A 27,569-nucleotide genomic window follows, 5' to 3' on the forward strand; every position below is an offset into this window, starting at 1 on the left:
CTAACCACACCTAATTTGACAACTATTTTTTAAAAAAATACATTTTATTGATTTTTTACAGAGAGGAAGGGAGGGAGATAGAGAGCTAGAAACGTCGATGAGAGAGAAACATCGACCAGCTGCCTCTTGCACACCCCCGACCGGGGATATGCCCACAACCAATGTACATGCCCTTGACCGGAATTGAACCTGGGACCTTCCAGTCCGCAGACCTATGCTCTACCATTGAGCCAAACCGGTTTCGGCTGACAACTATTTTTTGAAACTATTTCTATTGACCTTCCAAAGCATTTACTTAGTTTTTATTGCAGGAGTAACTTTCTTTTTAATGCTCATTTTCCATCACTACAATTACAAATCAACTTACAGATATAAAGACAAAAGAGCTGACTCTTGGCAATGTAGAACTCAACAGGTAGGAGAGTCATGGGCTTCAGTAAGATTTTTAGGAAGAATGTTTAGTTTAACCCAATTTAATCTAATGAATTGGTTAAGTGTAGGCTGGCTAAGAGAGCTTTTGCTATGCTTTTTTGTATTTGTCTGTTTCATAATTGTGAGAATTTTCCATGAAGTATACACATCTCAAGAAGCCTTATGTTTCACTCACTGTATGAAATGCTGAGCACACACTTTGGCCATTGCTTTTCCATGTTATTTCCTAATTGAGCAAATTCATAGCCAATATCAAAAATTATCATCTTTCATCCATGTGTTAACATGCATTAGTTACCATGGGGTGCTTAGGAAGCCCACATAATACTAGGAATGATTTTGCAAATAATGAGTTTCTTTTAGGATTGTTTTACTGGTTACATAAGAACTCCTTGGTGTTGTGGAGGGCAGGAGGGAAACAGATTGTCAGTCTGAAGCCTATTTAAAAATAATCACAAACATTAGAGCATACAGAACATTGATAATGTCTAAATGTAACCAATAAATGAACAAAACTGGTTGCACAGGCAAGAGTAGGAATGGCAGAGGCAACAAATAGCCAACATACATGCAAATATCTTCTTTAGATAACAGCTTGAGATTTTTCAAAGATCCTACATATTTACTCAGACTAAAGTTTAAATGTGCCTTCATGGAAAGTTCACTTTGCTAAAATGTATTTAGCTTATACTGTTGCACAACACTACTGAACTGTCACCAGAGAAGTTTGCACAGGTCATTAATTAGTACACAGCTGAACTTCCAAAATTGAATTTGATGACCCAACTTTTAACGTATTTAGTGAAAAGGGGGGAAAAAGAATATAGGAAAAATTCCAATTTCTCTCCAACTTTTGGCAATGACGACACAATATATCACTTATGGATCAGTTTATTTAAAGGAGACTACCAATTTCAGGATAGACTAGCCAAGAAACAAATGTTAGGTCCTGTGACATCACCACTATCCATCCAATGAAACGTATCTACAAAGAGAAGATCCACTGTCCTAGCCCAGTATACCTATATTTGCTAGTTAGATAACCCTCCTGAGCAATTTCATGTCCACAGTCTGTCATGAGGGATTTGTACATTATACAAGCATTCCACTTTTCTGTACCCATATCTCTAAAATGCCACCTACAAGACATTATCTGAATCTAAAGTAAAATCCAAATACAAGTCATCTCTTCCATATTTAATATCCCATTTTCAGCAGTCTATTTATTGCACAAGCTATTTGTGGGCCAGATATAAATGACAGTGTTACAGTACCAATATTTTTATTCATGTGTATGGAAATGTAATGAGTGTTAACACTTCAAATAATCTGGTTTTATTTAGTGAACACTCACTGGTATGGAACGCCTCACTTCTGAAACACTTTTTCTTCATAAAATTTCCATTTAAGAGTTTGATAAGATTTATTTTAGCCTACTAATTTTCTAAAGGTTATTAAATCTTATAGTTTGAGTCAACAACCATTTATTTTAAAATAAATTTATTGATAATAACTTTATATAATTTACTCCCGATATTTGATGTTACAAATTTTAGGGTCTTTGAGGTATGCAGGATCCTTGTATGTAACTGGCATAAATCCTGTAAAGAGACAATTAAGTTCTTCACAAAAGAGAACAGCCAAAATGGATAAGCCCAAATAATTTTTCAGATTCTCTTACCCATTATTTGTGCTCTCTTAATAGCTTTTGTGATTTCTTTTTGTTTCTTCCCACAAAGACCTGTAAAAAAAAATGCTTATTCATAAAAAAAATACCAATATTCAAAATGCATAACAATTAAGTCAAGGGAGGATGGGAAAACCTGTAAAGATCCCGACAGTAAATATCTTAAACTTTGCAGGCTGTATAGTCTCTGTTGTAACTTCTCAACTCTACTCTTAGTACACAAAGCAGCCAGCCACAGACATTACATAAATTAAGCTATTTACAAAAATAAGTGACAGATCCAATTTGGCCTATGAGAAATAGGCCTTTGTTTAAATAATAATCTAGGAGCGATTATAGAATACTTAAAATACCAACCCAATTTTTTAAACCCAAATTTTCTCCATGTCAGGTTATGGCTACCTCTGAGTATAAGACATATATTGTAAAATAGTACTTTTTGGACTAAGAAGCTTTCTTAAATACTAAGCTTTCTAATAGTGATTTATATACTATTTGAAAATAAACGTTTGCCAGTTTTCTTAAATAACGAAAGTAGATTTGTAAGTTGCTATAAGAAAAAACAAAATACCTGTTATGTGCCTTCCATGAATGCATCCAGTAAATGGAGAAATAAACTGGGACAAAAGCTGTTTGAGTTTTATTTGGAGAGGAAGAAAAAATTTATTTTAGTACATGTATTATTCATTCTTGATTGTGTAAATTTCAAAAAGCATACCTCATGTTACCTTCAAGTAATGTAAAGGTTTATTAATAAATCTCAAACTTCATAAAATATGAAAAATACTATGTCTATCCTATTGACAGATCATCTTTTTAAATAACTAAAGTTAACATCTCTTACCGAGTCTGTTCAAAATGTCTATACAACAAATTAATGAGCATATTATTTCATCGCTAAACCTGTTTTCTTTTTTAAATGTTTTTTATTAATTTTAAAGGAAGAGAGAAATATCAATATGAGAGAGAAACACCCATGGCTGGCTCCTGCATGCCTCCTACAGGGTATCAAGAATACAAGCGGACATGTGCCCTAGCTGGGAATTAAACCAATGCTCTTTGGTGCATGGAATAACGCTCAACCAACTGAACCACACCAGCCAGGGCTAAAGGTGTTTTCTTGTTTATACAGATCCTTTTCTAAACTACTCCTGTGTACAATGAAATACTAAATATTTCACCTATCATGATAGACTGTAACATAATACCAGACTATATTGAGGTTTTTTGTTTTTGGGGTTTTTTGTTGTTTTTTTTTTTTTTGTGTGTGTGTGTGTGTGTGTGTGTGTGTGTGTTTTTAATGTATTTGATTTTTTACAGAGAGGAAGGGAAAGAGATAGAGAGCCAGAAACGTCGATAAGAGAGAAACATCGAATAGCCGCCTCCTGCACGCCCCCCACCAGGGATGTGCCCACAACCAACGTACATGCCCTTGACCGGAATCGAATCTGGGACCTTTTAGTCCACAGACCGATGCTCTACCACTGAGCCAAACCAGTTTCGGCTATATTGAGGTCTTTAAGAGATATAGGTACATCAGGCCATTTGCTATAATTTTGTTTCATAAATTTAAATTCTTTAGCACTTTCCAAGTGCCAGGCAGTGTTTTTGGCATAATCCTCATATGTTGCATTTATTTTTATTATTGTTATGACTGTTATCTATACTAATAAAGGGGTAATATGCAAATTGATCACAATACCCTCACAGTAACAACTGAATAGCAGTTGCATGGGGCGACCAGGCCTGCAGGGGGGATCAGTGAGGGGCAATCAGGCCAGCAGAGCGGGACAGTGAGGGGTGACCAGGCCAGGAGAGGGGGCAGTTGGGGGTGACCAGGCTGGAAGGCAGAGGCGGTTAGGGGTGATCAGGCAGTTGGGGGGAAAGGGGGGGGAGTTAGGGATAATCAGGCAGGTAGGCAGGTAAGCAGTTAGGAGCCAGTAGTCCCAGATTGTGAGTGGGATGTCCAACTGCCAGTTTGGGCCCAATCCCAGGGACATCTCCCCAGAGGTCCCGGATTGGAGAGGGTCCAGGCTGGACTGAGGGGACCTCCCCACACCCCTCTCCCCCTTGCATGAATTTCATACCCCGGACCTCTAGTTTGTTTTTTGTTTTTGTTTTTGTTTTTAATAATTCTTTATTGTTGAAAGTATTACATATGTCCCCTTTCCTAATATGTACATTTAAAATTTTTCTTGGTTTTTCTCCCTAAAAGGAAGCTATCACTTTATATTATTGTGAGTATACTTAACTCCAACATCAATCTCTACCCCAGATTTGCCACTTAACTTGCTCAGAGCTATAAAACAGATAAAGTTGTATTTGAAACAGTGATATTGGTGGTGAGGTAGAGAGATCAACTTCTTCCAAACTACTCACCTCCATCAACTGAGAATTACTGCCATTGTGAGCTATTATTAGAATAAAATAGAGATGCTTTATACATAGAAATATAACCAGATTTGGGATTATCATGTTGCTAAAACAGTTGCCCCTCCATAAAGCCTGTTATAAATCTGAGTTGATTTCCTTTAGTTAGGAGTAATAAAAAAGCAAAACCCTAGAATCAAATATAGTGAAGTAAAAACATCTCACCTGTACATTCTTATAATCTACACGTTTTCCACACAAGACGCACTTTTTAAGAGGCTCCTTATAAGGATTTTCTATTGGAACAGGCTAGGAAAAAGGGAAAAGAATCTAAGAAATTTAATGCATTAATTTCGAATCTAAGAAACTAAACCTTAAGGCTACCACATTTAAATCTCTCCAAAGAATTAGTTCTGCCTTTCTTACTGTGAAGAGGAATACAACATCTTGGCTTGTAAAAGAAAAAACAAGTACTTCTGAAAAGGATTCACCATTATAAAGATTTCAGTATGCTTTTCCATAGTTTGTACAAATGTTTTATTTTGGCTTAGTTTGGTTAAGGAGGAGTTAAGTCATGGATTCTAGGATAAAATACAGTCTTTGGAGAAAAAGGGGCTTATGGGAGAAACAAAATTAATTCTGTACTTAGTGATTCTCTCCTCAGATGTTCTGCCCAAGTGACTAAAAATTCTTAAGATTTAAATTAAGAAAATCTAATAGCACAATAGGTGTCATATGTAATGTCTAAATCCATCCCCATATTTATCAGATGTTTTATCATTATTGTTGTTTTAAAAAAACAATGCCCCATAGCTTACTCTAATATAAGGTCCTTTGACTACCATTTTATGGCTCCAGACTGCTTTATAAATTTGTGTCAGCCTTTGGATTTCCTTTCTTCACTAACTATAATTCTTCTGTCACAATGCCTCCCTCCTACATGAGTATAAGCAACTCCAGTCTAGAGATTCTTAATCTAGAAATGGCTTGAAAGTCCCCAAACTCCTGTAGTTGTGTGTAAAATTTCAAATGAGTGGGACTGTGTGCCTTTTTGTTTGTTTTTTAAATATGTAGATTTTTTAAAAATTCTTGATTTTAGAGAGGGAGGGACAGATACATTAATGATGGTAGAGAATCACTGATAGCTGCTTCCTGCACGACCCCTACTAGGGATGGAGACTGCCACCCGATCATGCCCTGAACCGTGATCTCCTGGTTTGTAGGTCCACACTCAAACCACTGACCCACATGGGCCGGGCATGTGTGCTTTTTCTGAGAAAACCCATAGCTTTAATTAGTGCCTAGGTGGGGTTTATAACCTAAAAAGGAGCTCTAGTAATTTCCTTCACTCTCTTGAGATAGTTTGTGAATCGAATGATTCCGATAGATGCTCAGGAGGACTAGAGTTCTTTGTTTTTTCCAAGTCCTCAAATGTTCTTAAACCAATTTACATTCAGCTCACATGTAATGACTGACCATATTCCTTCCCTACACTGTACTATGTGCTTTGTATGGTCTGATTAGTATCAAATTATCTTTGCAAGTAGGAAGAAAACCTATACTGCCAAGTCCAACCCTAGTACTTAAATCCTATAAAAAATACATCTACAGAATAGAAGAAATTACATTTAATATCCTCGTATGAAACTTTAATTTTGATCTCTCATTTATTAAGACAACTGCCCTCCAAAATTGATAATGGGACAATTGTAAAATCGAATTTGAAATGGGGAAGAGAGCCAACCTGTAAGCAAGCTTTGTATATAATGCCTTTGTTAGATTATATGCAATTATTCCATCCACCCAAACAACCTTTTTAAATTCCCAAAGCACATATACTTAAATTTAAGACCTAGGAAGAAAAAATATGGTATTACAGAAGCTATGATTTAAAAAAAAAAAAAAAAAATTATTGATTTTTAGAGAGAGGAAGGGAGAAAGAGATGATCGATGATCATCGGTTTCTTCCCACATGCGCCCAGACTGAGGCTAGAAACCACAACCTGGGTATGGCCCTGCGGGGAATAGAACCCACCACCTTTTGGTGTACAGGACGATGCTCCAACCAACAGCCATATCAACCAGGGCAGAAGCCATGCTTCTTTCTAGAAATCTAGGCATTCTCTTCCAAACTCAAGTGACTACTCATCAATGAATTATAATTCTCAAACTCAGACTAATGATTATTGACTGTATTGTCCCCCTGTTGAACTCTATTTGAAAAGCTAAAATATAAGAATTTGGTCATATTTGCAAATGCCTTAAAAAAGGGAAGAAAACAATTCTTACCAGGTCCTCATTGCTGGCTACCTGTTTATACTGTGAACAACTTCTCCACAGCACTGCAAGTAAACAGAAACAGCAACAAACCAATTCTTTTTGTTAGCTGAGGAGCTAAAGATATTGCTTTATGGAGGCGAGATGAATCAAGGGACATTTAAGATCAAGGGACATCTGAATTAAAAGGTAGGTTTTCTATTCATTATACTCACAAGGATTGGACAAAAACCTTTAGATTTGAAGCAAAGTGAGACTTAATATGGATGTGCCTTCCAAGGCTTTCTCCAGCCACACAATCTCTCATCTGCTCTCTGCAATATTTGTTTTCCCTTCACCCCACGGTTAGAAACAGATTTTTAATGCAAATACTTGGGGAAGAAGCAACAGAGGAAAAATGTGTAACAGACCCCTTACATATAATTTATTGATAGAGAAGCACATAAAAGATGCAAGTACAAAAACTGTAGATTCGAGGGCCTCTCTCACAATTTCGCCCTGATTTGGGACTTCAGACATCTGGCATTTGCTGCTGGGTGACTGGAGATGTCCCTTCCTTACCAAGTGTACCCCGAGGTCTCAGGCATAATCGCAGGTGCCTGTCTCTTTAATAATCACCCATTACTCTCCTCGTATGTTAAAAAAATAAAATAAAGTGTACTGGAAGGCATCTCACGTCCCTTTCAGCTTTAACATCCTAGTCATGGGCCATTACAGATTCCCACTTAGGATAAGGTGACCAGACATGCAGATTTTTAACAATGTGTCCCGCGACGTTCTAAAAAAAAGTCCCGATTTTGTTCAAAAATCGGGACTTTTATAAAACGCCGCGGGACGCGGGGCAAATTGTTAAAAATCGGGGACGTCTGGTCACCTTAACTTAGGAGAAACGTCCATCGCCCGGAAAACGGCACAGACCTAACGAGGGCTGGGGCGGCGGCTGCAGCGCTACCGCGAAGCAGAAGATGAGAGACTTTACCCGCTCGACAGCTGACAGCCGCCGTTAGGAAGCTCGCAACCTTTCTCCTCCCGGGCCCACTGCAAACAGCAACCACAGAAGCCATGGTCCCGCGGTCCTCTCCTCCCTTCCTCCTCCGAAGCAGTCCGCACGAGTCCCTTCCGGCGCTCCCGGCGTAGCCCGAGGACTCGCGCCAAAGGTTCCGCAAGCAAACGCCGGGCCGGAGACCGGTGTTCACTGCGTCTGCGCAGAACCTTTACGCGCCCACCCGGGCCGCGCCACCCGCCCGCGACACCTACCATAGGACAACCGGAAGTTGAGCTGCCACGCTTGTGCCTCCACTTCCGGACAGAGAGTAACTCACCTGTGGTCTTTCCCAAAAGTGGATGGAGGGAGAGGCGAGTGTCCTCGGCCTCTGTCGCTACTGCTGCTCTGTCCTCCGCTCACCCCTCCTCCGGGGCCTGGCGGCTGGGTCCCCGGGGACTTCCCTCGGGCGGAGCCCGCGGCCCCTGCCATGGATGAGGGCACTTCCCGCATCCGCCGGCGGGTGTCTGTCCGCAAAAGGAACCGGCCGAGCCTAGAGATCCTTTTTGCCGCCCCCACCGCGGACGAGCTCAAGCCGGGCGATGACCAGAAGGAGGAGGAGGAGGAGGAGGAGGAAGAGGAGATGGCAGCTGGAAGCCCGCGACGGAAAGCTGTGGGCGTACCGCCGGCCGAGGTACAGCCCCATCAGATTCCCCCCCGAGTTCCTCGTCCCGTGTCCCGCCTTAGGGGCCCAGGTCTCCTGCTGCGCACTCTTCCCCCCCCCCCCCCCCCCCCCCCGAGAGGAGTGGGGGATCGGCTACAGAAGGCATGAGATTGGGAACTTTGAAATATTGGCAGCGTCCTTGTCAGGTGCAAGCAATTGACTAGTTGTCCACTAGTCTTCGTGTGCTTACCTCAGTTCTGTTATTGTTAATTCTCACTTGTGAGGTATTGCTTTATTATCCCCGTTTTTATGTAGATGTGAAACGCAGACCCTGGACACACAAAAGTTGTTCACGCAGCAGATAAGTGGCTTGACAGACGCAGAGTTACACTTCGAAGTTACTGCTGCTTCTGCTGGTCCAATAAAATCTACCAATTATGAAGAGCGGACGAATTATATGCTGGGTACTTTTTTAAGCTAGTTACATTTTCAGCTGAAGTCAGGCCCCGAGAAGTTAAGAAATGACACTTCTGGCTCCGAGTCCTGTGTTTTTAATCACTACACTGTATTGACACCTCTGAGTTTACATCTCTTCTGTTCAGTAGGCCACTGTAAGTCAGTGTGCAGACGCTCCCTCTCAATTCCAGATTTCTAGGGACAGTCTTGGGGTGTCCAGGAATACAAGCATGATTTTGTTAAAGGCCACTCTCTTGATTAGAGTCTGGGGGGGCAGGGTAGTGCAGTATCAGGACTTCCAGTCAGATGACATCCCAATAGATGTCTACCAGCCTTGCTACCTACTACTTGAAGGATTTCATGTTGGCTTAAGAATTAGGATCCCAGCATCATTATGCACCAAGAGTGTAGGTTGGGCAAGTCGCTTACCCTCTAGGCCTCCATGTCTCAATCTGTAAAATGGGATGATAATATATATTTCACAGGGTGATTTACATTTAGTTCTGTGACCTGTATGTGACCATTAGATACTTGGTTTAGCCCTAGGCTGGAACTTTTATTAAAGCTAGAACTGACCATAAATATTTTTGTTTTCTTTCCAGAATAATGATAGTGAAGAGGACATGTTTGGTGACTATGATAGCTTTGCTGAAAATTCTCTTATAGCTCAAGTTGATGACCTGGAACAAAAATATATGCAACTTCCTGAAAATAGGAAGCATGATACAGACCTTGCCACCGAAGATCTTTGTTCAGAAAACATCAGACATAACCAGCTCAGCATCACTACTATAGGCAGCTTTACTGAATTAAAAACAGATGAGCACACAAAAAAACAGAGTGGGCATGAAGATGTCTCTATTAAACCTGGAGCTGATCTTTTGTATGAATTGCCTTCTTCACAGGTTTTATACTTTGAAAATTTGCAGAACTCTTCAAATGAATTAGGCAATCAGTCTACTAAAGAGCGGGATTGGAACTCATCCTCTCACAAGACTATAAATGAGGAATTGCCCCAAAATAGTATAGAACAACCCCAGCAAAATGATGAATTCTCTTCTAAAGACAGAACTAGTTCAGATGTGAATAGGAGAAAAAGTCTTAAAGATCATCTAAAAAGTGCCATGACTGTCAATGCAAAGGCCCAAATACCAATATTTTCTAGGACTAAACAGCTCAAAGAGACTCACCTGTCTGAAGAAATTAATGTTGCTAAGAAAACAATTGAGTCATCATCAGATGATGTTGGTCCTTTTTATTCATTACCCAGCAAAGTGAGAGACCTTTATGTTCAGTTAAAAGGAATTGAAAAATTATATGGTAATGCATTTTGCTGGAATGAAAAAAATTTTGCCACCATTACCATAGTATTAGTGCAAATGAATAGAAAGGATATTCTTCCGTGGTCATACATTGCATCTTAAAAACAAATCAAAGTATCAATTCTCTCTCAACCTATCCCAATTGTGCTGCTGCTGAACTTCTTTCTTCTTTCCTTCCCTTTGTGGTCACACTTCTCAAACTTATTATCCTTGCTGTCTCCCTTTCTTCACCTCAAATAATTCCCAACCCAATCCAACTCTGAGTTCTTTGTGCTCACTTAAGATATAATGATTAGGTTGTCTAAACCCAATAATACTGACTTCTCAGTAGCTTGCCTGACAGTTGACCAGATCGTTTTTGAAACACTTTTTTCTTGATTTCTTGACATCCCACTCCTGTTTTGTTTTGGTTTTCTCACTGTCCGGCTGCTCCTCATTTTTCTTAGCTGGTTCTTCCTTGGCTGGCTCAGTCTTCTATACCAAAGCTTGAATTCCTTTGAATACTGAGATGGCTTGAGTGAAAGGTAGTAGTAGTAATACCACTGATTAAAACTAAACATCTTTTTAAAAAATCTATTTTATTGATTTTTTACAGAGAGGAAGAGAGAGGGATAGAAACATTGATGAGAGAGAATCATCAATCAGCTGCCCCTCGCACACACCCCCACTGAGAACGTGCCTGCAACCAAGGTACATGCCCTTGACTGGAATCAAACCCTGGACCCTCCAGTCCACAGGCCAACGCTCTGTCCACTTAGCCAAACCAGTTCCGGCAAAACTAAACATCTTTAAAGATGCCTGAAAAGACTTCAGTGCAAAGAATATTAATGTCTCATGTAATGTTTTTAAAAAATCCTAGATTCTTGCCTATCTTTCAGATATGTGTTATTTTGGACAAGGCATAGTTGCTGCCATTCTGGAAGATTAGCCTATCAACCAATCACTACACAAATATTTATGAAACTCCTATGTTAGTGTCTTAAGAACAATATGAAAACATGGTTTCTCAGGAAGAAGACAGGTTCAAGAAATAGGACTACAAGGAAAAAAGTCTAATAAATCCTAAATTGTGAGATTTGTAGTTAAGAGCTAATGGTGTGTATTGCTCTTAAAGGGTATATTAACTTTCCTTTGTTTTTCTCCTAGCACCTTGTCCTTTTTTTAATCTGAATCTCCTACCAGAATGAATACCCTGAGGACAGGGCTCTATCTAATTCACATTTTTCTTTCTTTTTTAAAAAACATATTCTATTGATTTTTTATAGAGAGGAAGAGAGAGGGATAGAGAGTTAGAAACATCGATGAGAGAGAATTATCAGCTGCCTCTTACACACACCGCAACCAAGGTACATGTCGACTAGAATCGAACCCAGGACCTTTCAGTCCGCAGGCTGATGCTCTATCCACTGAGCCAAACCGGTTTAGGCTAATTCACCTTTTTCTTATGTAACTAGCACTATACCTGTTACATCCTGGTAGGTTCTAAACTGCTGGGTGTTGTTGGCCTATTTATTCCAGCCCTGTCACTTAAACAAGTTTAGTACGCTGAGCCTTAGTTTCTGATCTATGAAAAAGGGATGATGATGATGATAATAAAAGTAATTGTTTTACAGGTTATATTCTGTGTGAAGGACATGCCAAATTAGACTTTAATAATGATAATCAGTAATTATATTAGTAGTTTTAAAGTATGAACTTTGGTAAATAACTTTTTAAATCTTTTTACTTGTAAACTTAGCTTAATGAATGACCAATTTAAAAAATAATTATGTGTGCTAAAGCAGTGATTCTCAAAGTGGAGTTCTTAGACCTCAGCATCAGCATTACCTATAAACTTGAAATGTACATTCAGGACCCAGATCGACCTCCTGAATCAGAACCTCTGGGGGTAAGCCTGGCAGTCTGCTTTAATAAGCCCTCCTGGGTATTCTGATGTGCCTAAAGTTTGAGAACCACTGAGCTAGAGAACCTCAACTTTATACAGGGGCTGGCAAAAAATGTGTTTACAGTTGCAATACAAATCCTATATAATAAAAGCAAATATGCAAACCGACTGAACAGTGGAATGACAGGTCACTTTGATGCACACTGAACACCAGGGGGCAGACAGTCAATGCAGGAGCTGACCTCTGGTGGTCAGTGAACTCCCACAGGGGGCGTGCCACTCAGAAATCGGGCTCACAGCTATTGAATGCAATGGTGGTGGTGGCAGGAACCTCTCCTGCCTCCATGGCAGCGCTAAGAATGTCTAATTGACACGGGGAGCGGGCCTAAGCCACCATTTGGACATCCCCCGACGGCTCCCAGACAGAGGGCACAGGTCGGGCTGAGGGACCTCCAGCCCCCAACTGCATGATTTTTGTGCTCCAGTCCTCTAGTAATACAATAATTTATAAATGATAATGCAAGAATAATCTGTTTTGTGCATTCAAAACAACCTACTTTTGCACATCCCATAGTGTAGTGGTTGTTTTTTTTATCATGGAATTATTTGCTTGTTGTATTTTTGCATAAATATTGAGAAGTAAGTATAATTTATTTTAAACTATTTTAAATTTTAAATATCATCTGAGGATATATTTTTTAATTGAGAGAGAGGGGGAGAGAGAAATATTTATCCGTTGCCTCCTGAAGACACCTGACCAGGGATGGAACCTGCAATCTGGGTTCTGACTAGGAATCAGACCACAACCTTTTGGTGTAGGGAACAAGCTCCAACCAACTGAGCCACTGGGCCAGGGCTATAATTTACTTTTATAATGTTTGAAGATAAAGAATATTCCTAAATATTTGTTATTTTGGTCATTTTATACTTTAAAAATCTGAGTTGGATAAAATGTAGCTATGGTCAAGTTGTATTATCGCACACAAGCATCTGCAGATTAGTAACTAATGGGTAATTCCAGTCTGACTTTTAAAAAAAAACATTTTTAAGTATTCAATTTAAGGACTTTTTAAAAATTGTAAATCTTTTTTCCTGAAATATTTTAAAGTTAGAAAAGTACAGTTATTTGCAAATTTTTGAGTATCACCAAAAATGCACAATAAGTCATCTGTAATTGCCATTTATATATAACTATTTTAATACCTTTGTAATATATTCTATTAATCATTTTTAAATTTAACCATCTATTCCCTCATTTTCAAGATGCAAAGAATTACATCATATAATTGTGCAAAATTCATTCAACCTTTGTCCCCCAATGTCTTTTCTTTTTTGTTATATATGAACAATACCATGATGAGAACCCTGCACATAATCTTTATATACCTCTTTACTTTTATGGGTGTAGAGTTCTAGAAGTATTACTAGTAATACTACTAGATCAAAAACAACATGCAATTTTATTTTTGATACTGCTAAATTGCTTTCCAAAAATATTGTAGTAATTTATGCTTTCATAAACCATATATACTTTGCTCAGCTGGATTTTATATTAGTGGCCCTTTTATTTATTTTTGCGAAATCCAGTAGGTAACAGTTAAATATCTTTTTATGTATTTATTAATCATTTGCATTTCTTCCTACCGTGAAATGTCTTGAATATCTTTTCCCATTTTTCTAGCGATAAAACACTGGTGCACCATCTGAAAACTTCTGATGATCCACATTGTTAAATTATCCTACAAAGTAGTTATACTAGTTTCCACACCATGTTTTAAATCTGACATGACACTTTTCATGAATGCTACCTTGCTAACTTGTGGAAACATTAGATGTGCCAATTAATAATCCATCTTTTATAGCTTAAACTACCAGTTTAAACTGATATTCAGGCCATTTCAAGTTCAGCTTCCCATGAAAGCTAAATAGTCCTTGGTTTGTACAAAGCCTCATACATTTTTTTCCTTCTCCTATTTCTCTAAGATGGTGTTTGGATGAGTGAAAAAGGGAAACTTACACAGTCTCCTTGCAGAACGTAAGAGGAAAGCCTTAGAATTCACACAAATCGTGTACTGTCCTCTGATGTTGCAGATGATGCCTCTTGTCCAGCAGACACTGCCTGCCATGCTGGGATCTTAGACTTAAGTTTGCAGCTGGTGAGTAGGAGAGCTAGATGCTCATCCTACTGACCAGGCCTGAATTAGAATTAGACTCACTGGCTGTGCACATCACACATTGGGGATTTTTGAGATTTAACATTAATGTATATTTACATTTATTATAAGAAAATTGCTACAAAACGTCAGATGTGATATTTTCTTAGAAAGTTTTCCAAGATTGAGACTATATTAAAGGAAAATAATGCTTTTGTTTTAATTCCACAGAATGGCAACATACTTGCTTAACCTTGAATTCTGTGCAAGAAAGAAAAAATTTAATATATTCCTTGCCAACTAGTGGTGGAAAAACCCTCGTGGCTGAGATTTTAATGCTACAAGAACTGCTTTGCCGGCGCAAAGATGTTTTAATGATTCTACCATATGTGGCAATTGTCCAAGAAAAGGTGTGATTTTTTTAAAAAACAAGTGGTATTTGCTAATGCTATTTTAACATTAAGTAACTTTTTATTGACTAAAAAGATTTTTATTAATGATGAGTAATTAATATTTTTAGAATGTTAAAAGCACTATGGAGTACTAAACTGAAAATCTTTTCTGAAATTAAACTGGTGGATTAAACTTTATTATAAATGTTCTGATATTTAGCTTGCTTTCAGTTATTTTATCAAAGTAAGTTACTCTGATTTTTTAACATCAGAGGAGACAACTGAAATTGATTTTCTCTTTTATTATGTAGTTTAAAACTTATCTTCATTTTGAAAATACCAACATTAATTGGGATGTTGTTGTTTTTTAATATGGAGCACTGCACAAATTTGCATGTCATCCTTGCACGGGGCCATGCTAATCTTCTCTGTATTGTTCCAGTTTTCATGCAAGTGCTGCCAAAGTGAGCACTCATTGTGACATTTCTCTTAGATGTTTATGTCTTATCTGTGACCTTGTTCCCATTGATTGGTATCAAACACAATTTTAGATTTTTTTAAATCCCCATGAGCACTTACTAATTAAAGTCCTTATTTATCTGTTTCATTTGTTTATTTTAACTAATATTCTAGATTTCAGGTTTGTCAAGCTTTGGCATAGAACTGGGTTTCTTTGTTGAAGAATATGCTGGAAGCAAAGGAAGATTTCCTCCAATTAAAAGAAGGGAAAAGAAATCACTATACATTGCCACTATTGAAAAAGGACATGGTCTAGTCAACTCCTTGATTGAAACTGGAAGAATTAGCAGTCTGGGTCTGGTTGTTGTAGATGAGGTGGGTTACTACTTTTGTAATTTATCAACATTTTTATTATACTAACAGTTATTATATGGATTCACTTAGCACCTATATGAGAATAAATAATTTGTTTTAATATATAGACAGTACAGATGAAAACGTTTCATGCTTGATAAACTCAGTTTTGTTTCAAGTGTTTCTTGAAGAGTGAATGTGTAGGCGTGTGCGTGTGTACTCAATTTTGTAATAGTTCTTGAATTCCAGATGTGTCAAAATGTTGCCCCCAAACTTCATTAACTTGAAATATCAGTGAATTAATGCATATGTACTCTAGTTGCTATATCTAAAATGCTTAAGAGTTATAAAGCAAAGATTACTTTATTTCATATAATATGTGCATGTTTTATATAGGCAGTATATCCAGATTTACTTTTCTCCCTTTCTTAAAAAAATCTCAAGTTGCACATGATTGCTGAAGGAAGCCGTGGGGCTGTACTGGAAATGACCCTAGCAAAAATCCTCTACACTAGTAGTAAGTATTTTTTCAAATGGATTACTAATTGATTTGTTACCCAGAGGTCTATAAAAGACTTATTTCTATTACTAGCTAAACGATGTAGCTTAGAGTAATATATGTAAGCTTTCTGCCTTAGATTGTGATTTCTAAGGTAAGCGAATACATTTTTGTTGGAAGAATGGATGAATGAGAATAATTGTTAAGATAAATGAAAGTAATATATGAGGACATCCCTGTCACTATCTTTCATTTACTAGCTATGTGTGCATAAGCAGATGACTCAACCTCTCTGTTTCTTCATTGTAAAATGGGAATAGTAATGGTACTGACCTGATGGGATTGTTGTGAGGATTATGAGTTAGCACATGTGAAGCATTCAGCAATGCTTAGCACATAGCACTCAATAAGAACTGTTGATGCCTCTACCTTCAGTATCATCCTCTTACCAATAATGCAGTATATTCCAGTATATATATGCCTAAGCAACCAAACGACTGGAAGGACCAATCAACCAGTTGCTATGATGTTCATTGACCACCAGGGGGCAGTCACTCAACACAGGAGCTTCCCCTGGTGGCCAGTGCACTCCCACAGCCAACCTCCCACAGCCGGCCAACCTCCTGCAGCCCAGATCGGCCCAATCACAGGTCAGGCCAAGGGACCCCACCCCTGCACTGGGCCTCTAGTGATATTTGTCTATCACCAGTGCCTTATACTTAATATTTAAATATAATGAACCTCTTTAGTTTTTCCTTCTTATGACATCTCATTCTAAGCATGTCCATTATATTCATTGGTGTTACCATAGATTCATCTTAGGCTCTTCTCTAATTCCCTCTTCATACAGTTTCTGCTAATTCTCATCCACACCCATGACTTCCAAGTGCTTCCTGTGTGGTGATAGCTCCCCCTCTGTATTTCCAGCTGATGGCTCTCTTCTGAGTAATATCATCTGCCAGCTGGACACTTCTACTTGAATATCCTGTGAGCAGCTCAGATTCACCATGTCCAAGTCTAACTCGTTTCCTTCACACCCATTCTCAGTCTGAATTTCCTGCCACTATTTGTCAGCCAGCCAAGCCAGAATCTTGAGTCTTCACTCTTTTTTTTTTTTTTTTTCAAAGTTTGGCTGTCTTTTTTTTTTTTTTTTCTGAATATATACATTTTTTTAAATTAAATTATTATCTGTGTATGTATACCATTGCCTTCCCCCCTCTCATACATGCCCTCCCTCCCCAGAGTTTTGTGTCCATTGGTTGTACTTATATGCATGTATACAAGTCCTTCGGTTCATAGAGTCTTCACTCTTATACATTCTGTCAGCAACCAAATCCTATCAGGTCCATCTCATAAATATTTTTAAGTTCTCTCCCTCCTGTCCTTCTTTACTACTAAATCTTTAGCTTAGTGCCTCATTCTTATTTAGATTACCACAGAAAGCTCTCTCATCTGCCTTGAGTCTTGATCATTGCCATCTCCTGCACCAAATCCATTTTCTCTAGTGCGGTTAGAATGATATTTCTCAAATGCAAATCCCATTAGTTTATTTTACCATTTACAGTCCTTCGTAGCTTTTCTTTGTTTCTATACAAATCCCAAATTTCTTAGCACAGCCTTCCTTGATTTGGCCACATGCTCACCTCTTCAGCTTCATAGTCCACCCTAATGGAGTAGGAAGGGGCAACAGTCCTCTTTCAGATACTACTTTATGTATAAAATTCAAGACAGAACACAGCAGCAATGAAGAAGCATTTGCTAAGACTTCTTTGGTTTTTTTTTTTTTATTCAATAGCTGCTCTCTGGAAAGCAGCAATTTTGAGCTGCCCAGGAAGTCATGTAGCTTTATGAGTTTCACTCCACCTTTATTTTTTTATTATTTTTTAAAATAAATTTTTATTGTTCATATTATTACAAATGTTCCTTCCACCCCACCCCCCATTGCTCTCCTCCACCAGGTTCCCATCCCACCCTCTGCCCTTTCCCCATCCCCCATTGTCCTCATCCATAGGTGCATAGTTTATGTTCAGTCTCTTCCCATATCCCCCTTTCCCCTTTTCCCCAAGAATCGTAAGTTCACTCCCCTTCCATACATCTGATTCTATTATATTCAACAGTTAATATTGTTCATCAGATTTTTTTTTTTAAATTTCCTTGGTTTTTAGATTCACTTGTTGATAGTTACGTATTTGTTGTTCATAATTTCTATCTTTATTTACTTTCTCTTCTGAAAGAACCCCCTTCAGCAATTCATATAATTCTAGTTTGGTGGTGATGAACTCCTTTAGCTTTCTTTTATTAGTGAAGCTCTTTATCTGACCTTCAATTCTGAGTGATAGCTTTGCTGGATAGATTATCTTTGGCTATAGGTTCTTACTATTCATCACCTTGAATATTTCTTGCCATTCCCATCTGGCCTGCATGGTTTCTGTTGAGAAATAAGCTGACAATCATATAGGTACTCCTTTACAGGTAACTACCTGCTTTGCTCTTGCTGCTTTTAATATTCTCTCTTTGTCTTTTGCTCTTGGAATTTTAATTATGATTCGCCTTGGTGTGGTCCGCTTTGGATTCCTTTTGTTTGGGGTTCTGTGCGCTTCCTGGACTTGTAAGTCTAATTCTTTCACCAGGTGGGGGAAGTTTTCTGTCACTATTTCTTTCAGTAAGTTTTCGATATCTTGCTCTCTCTCATCTTCTGGGAACCCCATAATTCTGATGTTGGCTTGCTTGAAGTTATCCCAGAGGTTTCTTACATTATCTTCAATTTTCTGGATTCTCTTGCCTTCTAGCTTCTGTGGAGGAGTGTCTTCTGGCTCTTTATGTTCCAAATCTTTGACTTGATTCTTGCGATCTTCCATTCTGTTTTTAGGACTCTGTATAATATTTTTTACTTCAGACAATGTATTCTTTATTTCTTGTTGATCCCTTATCATTTCTTGTTCATTCCTTATTAATTCTAGCTGATCCCTTTTCATATCCTCATAGGTCTTATCGATCTTTTCTAGGAAAACCTTGAAATTCTTGAAAAACCTTGTAAGCGTAGATTTGAACTCTATATCCAGTTGCTTTCTGTCCTCCATTTCTTTCGTTTGTGATCTATTTCGTCTGGGCATTTTCGCAGCTACAGATGGGGCGGGGTTTCACGGTGGAGCCTACAGCCTTGGCTTCCGTCAGCCCTGCCCTATGCGGCTCCTGCGTCTCAGGGTCCTTCAGTACTCGCTGCAAGCGCCTCTGAGAGAAAGGTGCCCTCAATTTTTGCCTGCTACCAAACAGTCTAGGCTCTTCCCCACTGAGCCCGGTATTGGGGTTCAGTTCAGTTGGAAGTGGGATTGGAGGTGGCGTTCAGAGCAGTCTGGAGCCCCTGTCTCCTTCCCGCCAGGGCAGTTCCGCGGCACAGCCAACCATCCCTTCTCTGCGCACAATGTGCGCGCCTCCGGGACCTTCTTTTGCCGCTCTCCCGGGGTTCCTCCTTACAGCCCAGCTCCCTCTGTTTGAGCCTGGGTCCCCGGGGTCTGGCTTAGAACTGGGGTTCAGAGCAGTCGAAACTGGGGCCCAGCACAGTCGGAGCTTTTATCTCCTTCCCGCTAGGGAACGCCAGCCAAGCACTCAGCCTCCCTCCTCTCCGGCTCCGTCCTCTCCACGTGCCGCGTGTCTCCGTATCTTAGGCTTTTACAGCTCCTCCGCTCTTCTTTCTGGTTTTCTCCTTGCTTCTTGTAGAATTTCCAGTCAGTCGACTTTCCTGTAGTTCTGGGTAATGTCCATTTTATATTTTAGTTGTATTTTATTGAAATTGTTGTGTGCAGCTGCGGCTAGGTGTTTACCTGGGCAGCCATCTTGGATTCTCCCCACCTTTATTTTAAAGTAAAGTTAATCTGATGGCAAGATCGCATAAAGAACTTTTCATGTGGCAAGAGTTCATCCCCCATTCAGTCCTGCATCCTACACTGGACATCTGTAGATAGCCGAACCTGTGGAACCTGTTATAGCTCCTCATAATGACGGTCCAGATAGTTATCACTCATTTTTATACTCATTATTGTTGTTTAAAAGTCTTAATAAAGATCCTACTTCTTGATACGGGAAGAGTTTCATTCTTTGATTGCCAGATTAATAATTTGATAATATATTCCTGTTTTTCTTACCTTTACCCACCCCTTTCCCATATCACTCAGGAAAAATTTAGAACCAAAAAATGTTGCTAAAATTACTATTATGATATAATTAGAGGCCCGGAGCACAGAATTTGTACACAAGGGTAGCGGGGGTGTCCCCTCAACCCAACCTGCACCTTCTCCAATCCAAGACATCCCTCTCACAATCTGGGACTGCTGGCTCCTAACTGCTCACCTGCTTGCCTGCCTGATCACCCCTAACTCCCCCCCCCCCAACCACCACCAGTCTGATCGCTCCTACTGCCCCCCTGCCAGCCTTGTCGCCCCCAACTGCCCCCCTGGTTGCCCCTAACTGCCCCCCCCCACTGGCCGGGTAACTCCTCACTGCCCTCTGCACGGCCTGGTTGCCCCCAACTGCCCCCCTGACTGCCTGGTCGCTCCCAACTGTGCCCCTGCAGGCCTGGTTACCCCAAACTCCCCCCCGCTGCCTGCCTGGTCACCCCCAACTACCCCCCTGCCAGCCTGGTTGCTCCATGCAGCCTGCTGTTCAGTCATTTGGTCGTTCTTCACTGACCCCCCTGCTGGGCTTGTTGCCCCACACAGCCTGCTGTTCGGTCATCCATCCTATTGTTTCAGTCGTGACATCCCCTGACTTTTAATATATTAGGATAAATAATAATTTTTTTTATTTTTTGTTTTTTTAGAAACAACTCAAATTATTGGTATGAGTGCAACTTTGAACAATGTTGGAGACCTGCAAGAATTCCTTCAAGCAGAATATTACACCAGTCAGTTCAGGCCAGTATGTACCTGAAGTTTGCACTGTAGTGATTTGTTATGTATCATCTTACTTAGAAACAAAAGTAGCAAATGTACCATATAAAAAAATTCTATAGAGGAGTGAAGGGCCATAATTCCACTCACCATGGCTATCTGCTAATGAGAATTTATAGAGAATGTAAACTCTGTGGGGTCAGGGATCTTGGGTTGGGTCACAACTGTATCTCCAGCATCTGGAATAGGGACTGACCTAAATATTCAATAATGCATATTTATTGAATGAAAATTTCCAGACACATCCTATTTGTCCACTATTTATTTTATAAGGTAAAAATTTTTAATTCAGTCAAATATTAGTGATTTATGTTTTGAACTATTAGCACATTAAAAAAGTTATCTTAAAAGCTAAAATATTTACACTTGGTTATAATGCTTTTTAAATAAATATAGGTTTCACATAGATTTTTTTTTTATTATTATTATTGATTTTTTTACAGAGAGGAAGGTAGAGGGATAGAGAGTTAGAAACATCGATGAGAGAGAGACATTGATCAGCTGCCTTCTGCACACCCCCTACTGGGGATATGCCTGCAACCACGGTACATGCCCTTGACCAGAATCGAACCTGGGACCTTTCAGTCTGCAGGCCGACGCTCTATCCACTGAGCTAAACCTGTTTCGGCAGGTTTCACATAGATTTAAATTTAAACTCCCCATTTATTCCTAAAATGCTTGAAGAAAGTAAATAAATGTATCTGTCTGCAGTACTAGTGTGCATGTTCTATCTCAGAAAATAATTTTTAAGAATTGCCAAGTTTTAATTTGAAGTTTTTATATTTGCATCATATATGAAAAATTTGAAAGATATTTCATTAAATTAATTGTCAAATTAGGTGCTATTCTTTTGAAAATGCAATGAACTATATTTACAAACTTTTTGTCTACAAATACTTAAATTAAAAATAATGTGGTAGCCGAAACCGGTTTGGCTCAGTGGATAGAGCATTGACCGGCGGACTGAAGGGTCCCAGGTTCGATTCCGGTCAAGGGCATATACCTTGATTGTGGGCACATCCCCATTGGGGAGTGTGCAAGAGGCAGCTGATCGATGATTCTCTCTCATCGATGTTTCTAACTCCTATCCCTCTCTTTTCCTCTCTGTAAAAAATCAATAAAATATATATTTTTTTAAAATAATGTGGTAGATTGAAAACTGATGACTAATGAAACAGAAAGTGTTAGGTCTTGAGGATTATTACAAATGACTCCTTAATAAAAGATAGAGTGTGAACATTTAACTCATTTGTACTTCATGTGAAAAATAAGGAAATGCTTGGTTTCTGTTTAGATATGTAGTTATTCAATTCAAAAGTATATTTTAAGTATATTAATCCCAATTTTTACTTACGAGCAAAAAGAGACTTAAAAAAAAAGAAATGGTAAAGAAAGTACTTTTAAGTTAAAGCATGTTTTTACATACAGACCATAGAAAAGCTAAAATATTTTATAGTATTTTTACAACATATTTTACAAAATTTGTAACTCTGAAAAAATGAATTTGTATGTTATTAATTGCAAATGTTCCTTTAACTTAAGGTTGAATTAAAAGAATATCTAAAAATAAATGATGCAATATATGAGGTTGACAGCAAAGCAGAAAATGGCATGACTTTTTCACGTCTTCTTAATTATAAGGTAATGTTAATAACCCCTGAACCCGAGATTCCCAGACTTTGTGCCCAGTGCCCTGGGGCAACACCGACCATGTACAAGAGTTCCATAGAATATTTTAAATGTTTAAGAGAAACCTCTGATGCTTGAAATCTCTTGGACACCATACAAGCTATTGGTTCAAGGTAGTTATTTTCTATTTTCGACATTAGATAACACTACATTTCTTTCTATAATATCAAATCTTTGTGAAGATGGGGTTTTTTGCAGTTACTATAAGCAAAAACCATGTGAAAATCAATATGGGACAGGAAATAAGGGTAATAACTACAATTCCAAGCTTCAGAATACTGCAGTGTCCAGCTGTTCACACATCCAATTAGTGGGCCATAGTGGTTATTTAAGGTTTATATACACATTTTTTAAAAACCTCAGAGGGAAGGCAGGGGTGGGTGGGGATTGGGGGGACGAGATCAACCAATGAACTCATATGTGTATATGCATAACTCATAGACACAATAAGGTGCTAAAGACCTAGGGGGATGGAGGGAAATGGGAGAGATCAATTGGGTTAAAAGGGGGACATATGTAATACTCTCAACAATAAAGATTTTTTTAAAAAACATATATATATTGACTTCAGAGAGGAAGGGAGAGGGAGAAAGGGATAGAAGCATCAATGATGAGAAAGAATCATTGCTCAGCTGCCTCATGCATGCCCCCAGAAAGGATTGAGTCTGCCTCCCAGGCATGTGCCCTAATCAGGAATTGAACTGTGACTTCCTGGTGCATAGGTCAATGCTCAGCCTCTGAACCACACCCACAGACTAAACATTTTTTCTATTCACTGATGTATATTATTTATGCAGACAGCTACTAAGTTGTAAGGAAATATATACTTATTAGGTTGTTTAGACCTAGCTCCCCAATACTAGTAAATAAAATGGTAATTTTCTTAGCCTGGGGATTCCATGAACCAAGAAAATTTGCAGATCTCTCCCTTAAGTGTTTATTCATTTATCAGCAACAGCAAAAAGAAACATTTGTGGGCTATTAAATTCAGACATTGGTGTATGAGAATATTAATGTCTATTATGTTAATGTTCTATAATATATGAAGGATAATAATGGGAGAAAAGGATTTTGCTACAGTTTTAGAATCCTATGAATTTTAATTCATAGTTTTCAGAAAGTCAAAGAAAGTGAGGAGATTTTATTTTATTTTTAAAAATATATATTTTATTGATTTTTTACAGAGAGGAAGGGAGAGAGATAGCTAGAAACGTCGATGGGAGAGAAACATCGACCAGCTGCCTCTTGCACACCCCCTACCAGGGATGTGCCCGCAACCAACGTTCATGCCCTTGACCGGAATCGAACTTGGGACCTTTCAGTCCGCAGACCGACGCTCTACCACTGAGCCAAACCCGTTTTGGCAAGTGAGAAGATTTTAAATAACTTTACATTTTTCATGTTCTTTGAGTTCCTTGTGTCTGCTTGATGAATAATTTTTTTATTTCTAAAAATGTACTGTAGTATATGATTGTTTTTGCTGTTGCTGAATCTATATTTTAAAAAACTAGTAGTAATATTAAAGATATATGTTATTTGCACAGTCCTTTGACTATTATTAGGATCAATCTGTGTTTCTCTGGACATATTTCGTACTGCTTTGGTGAAGATGAACATGCAATAGTTATTAATAGCATTAGTGTTTTCACTTCTTTAATTTAAAACCAAATATACCTCACAAAATCCTAATACCATAAGAGAAAAGTGAGACTTAACATTTTGATATGTAATATAGGTTTCATTTTTTCATTTAAATGATCAAATTTAAATCAGAACTTCAAATTATGGTTGATTTACTTACCTTTCAAAGCTTTTATCATTGCTAACTACCTTGTTGCTATGTCTTGTTATACAGTATTCTGATGCTCTGAAAAAGATGGATCCTGATCACTTGGTAGCATTGGTGACAGAAGTTATTCCCAATAATTCCTGCTTAGTTTTTTGTCCCACTAAGAAGAACTGTGAAAATGTAGCAGAAATGATATGCAAATTTTTAAGCAAGTATGTTAATACTTTAAAAATATTTTGTTCTGTTTTATTTTTGTCATAATTTGCATGTTCTATATTCTGTTTGTTCAACAAGCACTGATTACTTCTGGCAGAACATTGTTTTAAGTTGTTCTACCTGATTCTAAAGGCCTTGGCTTTGAAGGAAGTTTAACTATGAAATTCACATATGTGAAATAGATAGCCAGAGAAAAATTTCTGGGCTAGATGTAAGAGAATGCTAATGCAATGGCTTCTATCAATGATTCTCAACCCTGGCTCACAGTGAATAGGAAACTTTTTTATTTATTATTATGTTTTATATTGATTTTAGAGAGAGAGGGAGAGAGAGAGATACCTCAATCAGCTGCCTCCTGCACTCCCCTATGGGGGATCGAGCCCACAGCCCGGGCATGTGCCCTGACCAGGAATCGAACCATTGGTTTCATAGGTCGACACTCAAGCACCAAGCTACACTAGCTGGGTAGAGTTATTAGAATATTATTAACTATATTCCCTGTGCTATGCTTTACATCCCCATGACTGTTTTGTAACTACCAGTTTGTACTTCTAAATCCCTTCATCTTTTTCACTATTTCCTGACAATAGCTAAAGCTCTGGTCATAAATCTCCCTAAAAGTGACACCTCGGTGCTTCTCAGCTTAGAATTCAGGCTAAAATCTGACTTAACTTACTTTTTCATTCTTATTTCTCTTACTCTTCATTCACTCTGTGGTTCATCCAAACTGGACTACTTCTCTTCTTTGTTTATGCCTTGAACTTCCCATTTTCAAGCCTTTTGATAATGCTTTACCCTCTACCAACAATGCACTTTCCTGCCCCTTTATTGCCACCTTTCTAACACCTGTTCTTCAAGACCCAGCTCAGATCTCAAGTTCTCCCACAACCATTCTTCATACAATCATATCTTCTCTGGTCAATTATAAATAATACCTTCCTTCTCTAAAATTATATGCTCATTATCCATATTCTCACTGCTTATAAAACTAAATTCCTTGAGAAGTGTTTATCCTATGCATCCTTCTCAGGATCTTGAACGCTGGCTGGCAAAGAGCAGCAGAAAGTCCTCTGCTTCCCTACTGAGCTGTCACTTCTAATTTTTGCACTGATGACTCTTGACCATTTTCTTCCCAGTTCTTCACTGTTCTTCTTTTGTCTCTTTGCCTCCATTTCTCAACTTCTTATGCAATTTCTGGTGTTCTTCAGTGAACACCAGCCAGAGCTTTCTATTCTTTCCATGAAACAGACCAAAATAACACAGGGCTGTGCGTATTTTATTTATATTTTGGATATGTGTTTGCTACTAGTATTTAGAAGTTGTTGCTTTACAGCCATTTGGTAGTTGTTTCTATACAGTTTTCCTTTCTTTTCTTAAAATTACAGGGCTTCTAGACATACAGACATTGTAAGATAATATTAAAGTTTCTAAAATGTTAGTGTCCAGACAGTCATATAATGTGAATGATTTAATAATATATGTTTTCATCTTAAGAGAATTTATGACTTAAAATAAAATGAATAATTTTCAATAAAGCTATATGATCTAGTGAAAAAAAATTAACATTTAGAGCAGGGCTCTAAACCTGGTATCCATGGATTCATAGGAAGTACAGGAATGAGATTCAGTAAGTTGATGAACCCTCTGATATTAAATGCACAATATTGTGTTTATGTGAATACTAGAGGCCCAGTGCACTAAATTTGTGTATGGGTGGGGTCCCTAGGCCTGGCCAGCGATCAGTGCTGATTGAAGCCAGGCCAATCAGAGCCAGGCCAGAAAGGAGGCGATGGTTGCCAGGCCCATGCACAAAGGAACAGATGTGAGATGCCAATGCTGCCATTGTCGGCACCCCATCACCGCACAGTTCCCCACCTCCTCCGCTCCTCTTTCTCTCACTGCCGTGCCACCACTGCAGCGGGTGGGGTGTAGGCCAATCAGGGCCTGGGAGCTGGGAGAGGGATGGGGCACAGGAGGTTGGCCACAGGACCCAAAGAGGCATCCAGCCCCCGGCCCCCTTGGGAAAGGGGCCTTGTCCACCGCCACCCACCCTCCAGTTCCCCATCCCAGCCTGGGGTCTGCCAGCCAGCGGGGAGGGACCACAGGAGGTTGTCGGGTTGGGGGAGATTGACTGTGAAAGCACACTGACCACCAGGGGGCAGCTCCTGCATTGGGCGACATAGCGACAGTCATTCCAGTCGCTTAGTCTTTTATATATATATAGATTTGCGTGATTTTTCTTAGCTTTATTCAAATTTCACAGTGCTCTGTGGTCTACACAAAAAGGTTGAAAGAGACTGCCTACTTGTGAAATCAGAATCAAAATTCTAAGAACATTCTATGTACTTATATCACTAAAATTAATATCTTTAAAAGAATATTTACATGCATTGACTGAAATCAAAAGTGTAAGTATCTTGTCACTATAAGATCAGGGTTCATATTTCTAACATCTTTTTTCCTAGGGACTATCTCAAACACAGGGAAAAAGAAAAACAGGAGGTAATTAAGAACTTGAAGAGTATCTGCAGTGGCAACTTGTGTCCTGTTTTAAAGCGCACTATCCCATTAGGAGTTGCTTATCACCATAGTGGTTTAACGAGTGATGAAAGGAAGCTCTTGGAGGAAGCCTATTCCACAGGAGTTCTCTGCCTTTTAACCTGTACATCCACCCTAGCAGCAGGTGTTAACCTACCAGCTCGAAGGTGAGATATAAGTCACTGTTGATCAGGTTCAAAACTTTTCTTTTTAAAGAAAAATATATTTTATTGATTTTTTACAGAGAGGAAGGGAGAGGGACAGAGAGTTAGAAACATCAATGAGAGAGAATCATTGATCAGCTGCCTCTTGTACACCCCCTGCTGGGGATGTGCCCGCAACCAAGGTACATGCCCTTGGCCAGAATCGAACTTGCAACCTTTCAGTCCGCAGGCCGACTCTCTGTCCACTGAGCCACACCGGTTTCGGCAGGTTCAAAACTTTTCAATTTCTAGCTTA

At 38.9% G+C, this 27,569-nt stretch overlaps 2 protein-coding genes across 4 annotated transcripts in view; one reads left to right on the top strand and one right to left on the bottom strand.

The window, feature by feature from the left end:
• Positions 1–35: 35 nt before the first annotated feature.
• On the bottom strand, positions 36–7,894 carry MRPS18C (mitochondrial ribosomal protein S18C). The gene is made up of 6 exons (XM_084882357.1): positions 7,746–7,894; positions 6,779–6,831; positions 4,715–4,798; positions 2,691–2,748; positions 2,114–2,173; positions 36–2,033 (listed from the first exon to the last, which is right to left on the bottom strand). Exons 1-6 carry the CDS (start codon positions 7,828–7,830, stop codon positions 1,957–1,959), a joined length of 417 nt encoding a protein of 138 aa, XP_084738483.1. The 5' UTR covers positions 7,831–7,894; the 3' UTR covers positions 36–1,956.
• Positions 7,895–8,017: 123 nt separating this feature from the next.
• Positions 8,018–27,569, top strand: part of HELQ (helicase, POLQ like) — a 38,748-nt gene continuing 19,196 nt past the window's right edge. Inside the window, exons 1-9 of one of the 3 annotated variants that reach the window (XM_084881731.1) lie at positions 8,018–8,442; positions 9,471–10,188; positions 14,460–14,638; positions 15,254–15,454; positions 15,878–15,950; positions 20,749–20,846; positions 22,421–22,519; positions 24,423–24,568; positions 27,038–27,277. In XM_084881731.1, coding sequence (XP_084737857.1) covers positions 8,239–8,442; positions 9,471–10,188; positions 14,460–14,638; positions 15,254–15,454; positions 15,878–15,950; positions 20,749–20,846; positions 22,421–22,519; positions 24,423–24,568; positions 27,038–27,277 — 1,958 coding nt within the window. In that variant the 5' untranslated portion in view covers positions 8,018–8,238. Of the gene's footprint in view, positions 8,443–9,470; positions 10,189–10,290; positions 12,079–14,459; positions 14,639–15,253; positions 15,455–15,877; positions 15,951–20,748; positions 20,847–22,420; positions 22,520–24,422; positions 24,569–27,037; positions 27,278–27,569 lie in introns of those variants that run through there. The other 2 variants (XM_084881732.1, XM_084881733.1) reach the window with 2 other exon arrangements.

The sequence above is a fragment of the Pipistrellus hanaki genome (genome assembly GCF_964339955.1).
Source record: "Pipistrellus hanaki genome assembly, chromosome: 1".
Lineage (NCBI taxonomy): Eukaryota > Metazoa > Chordata > Mammalia > Chiroptera > Vespertilionidae > Pipistrellus > Pipistrellus hanaki.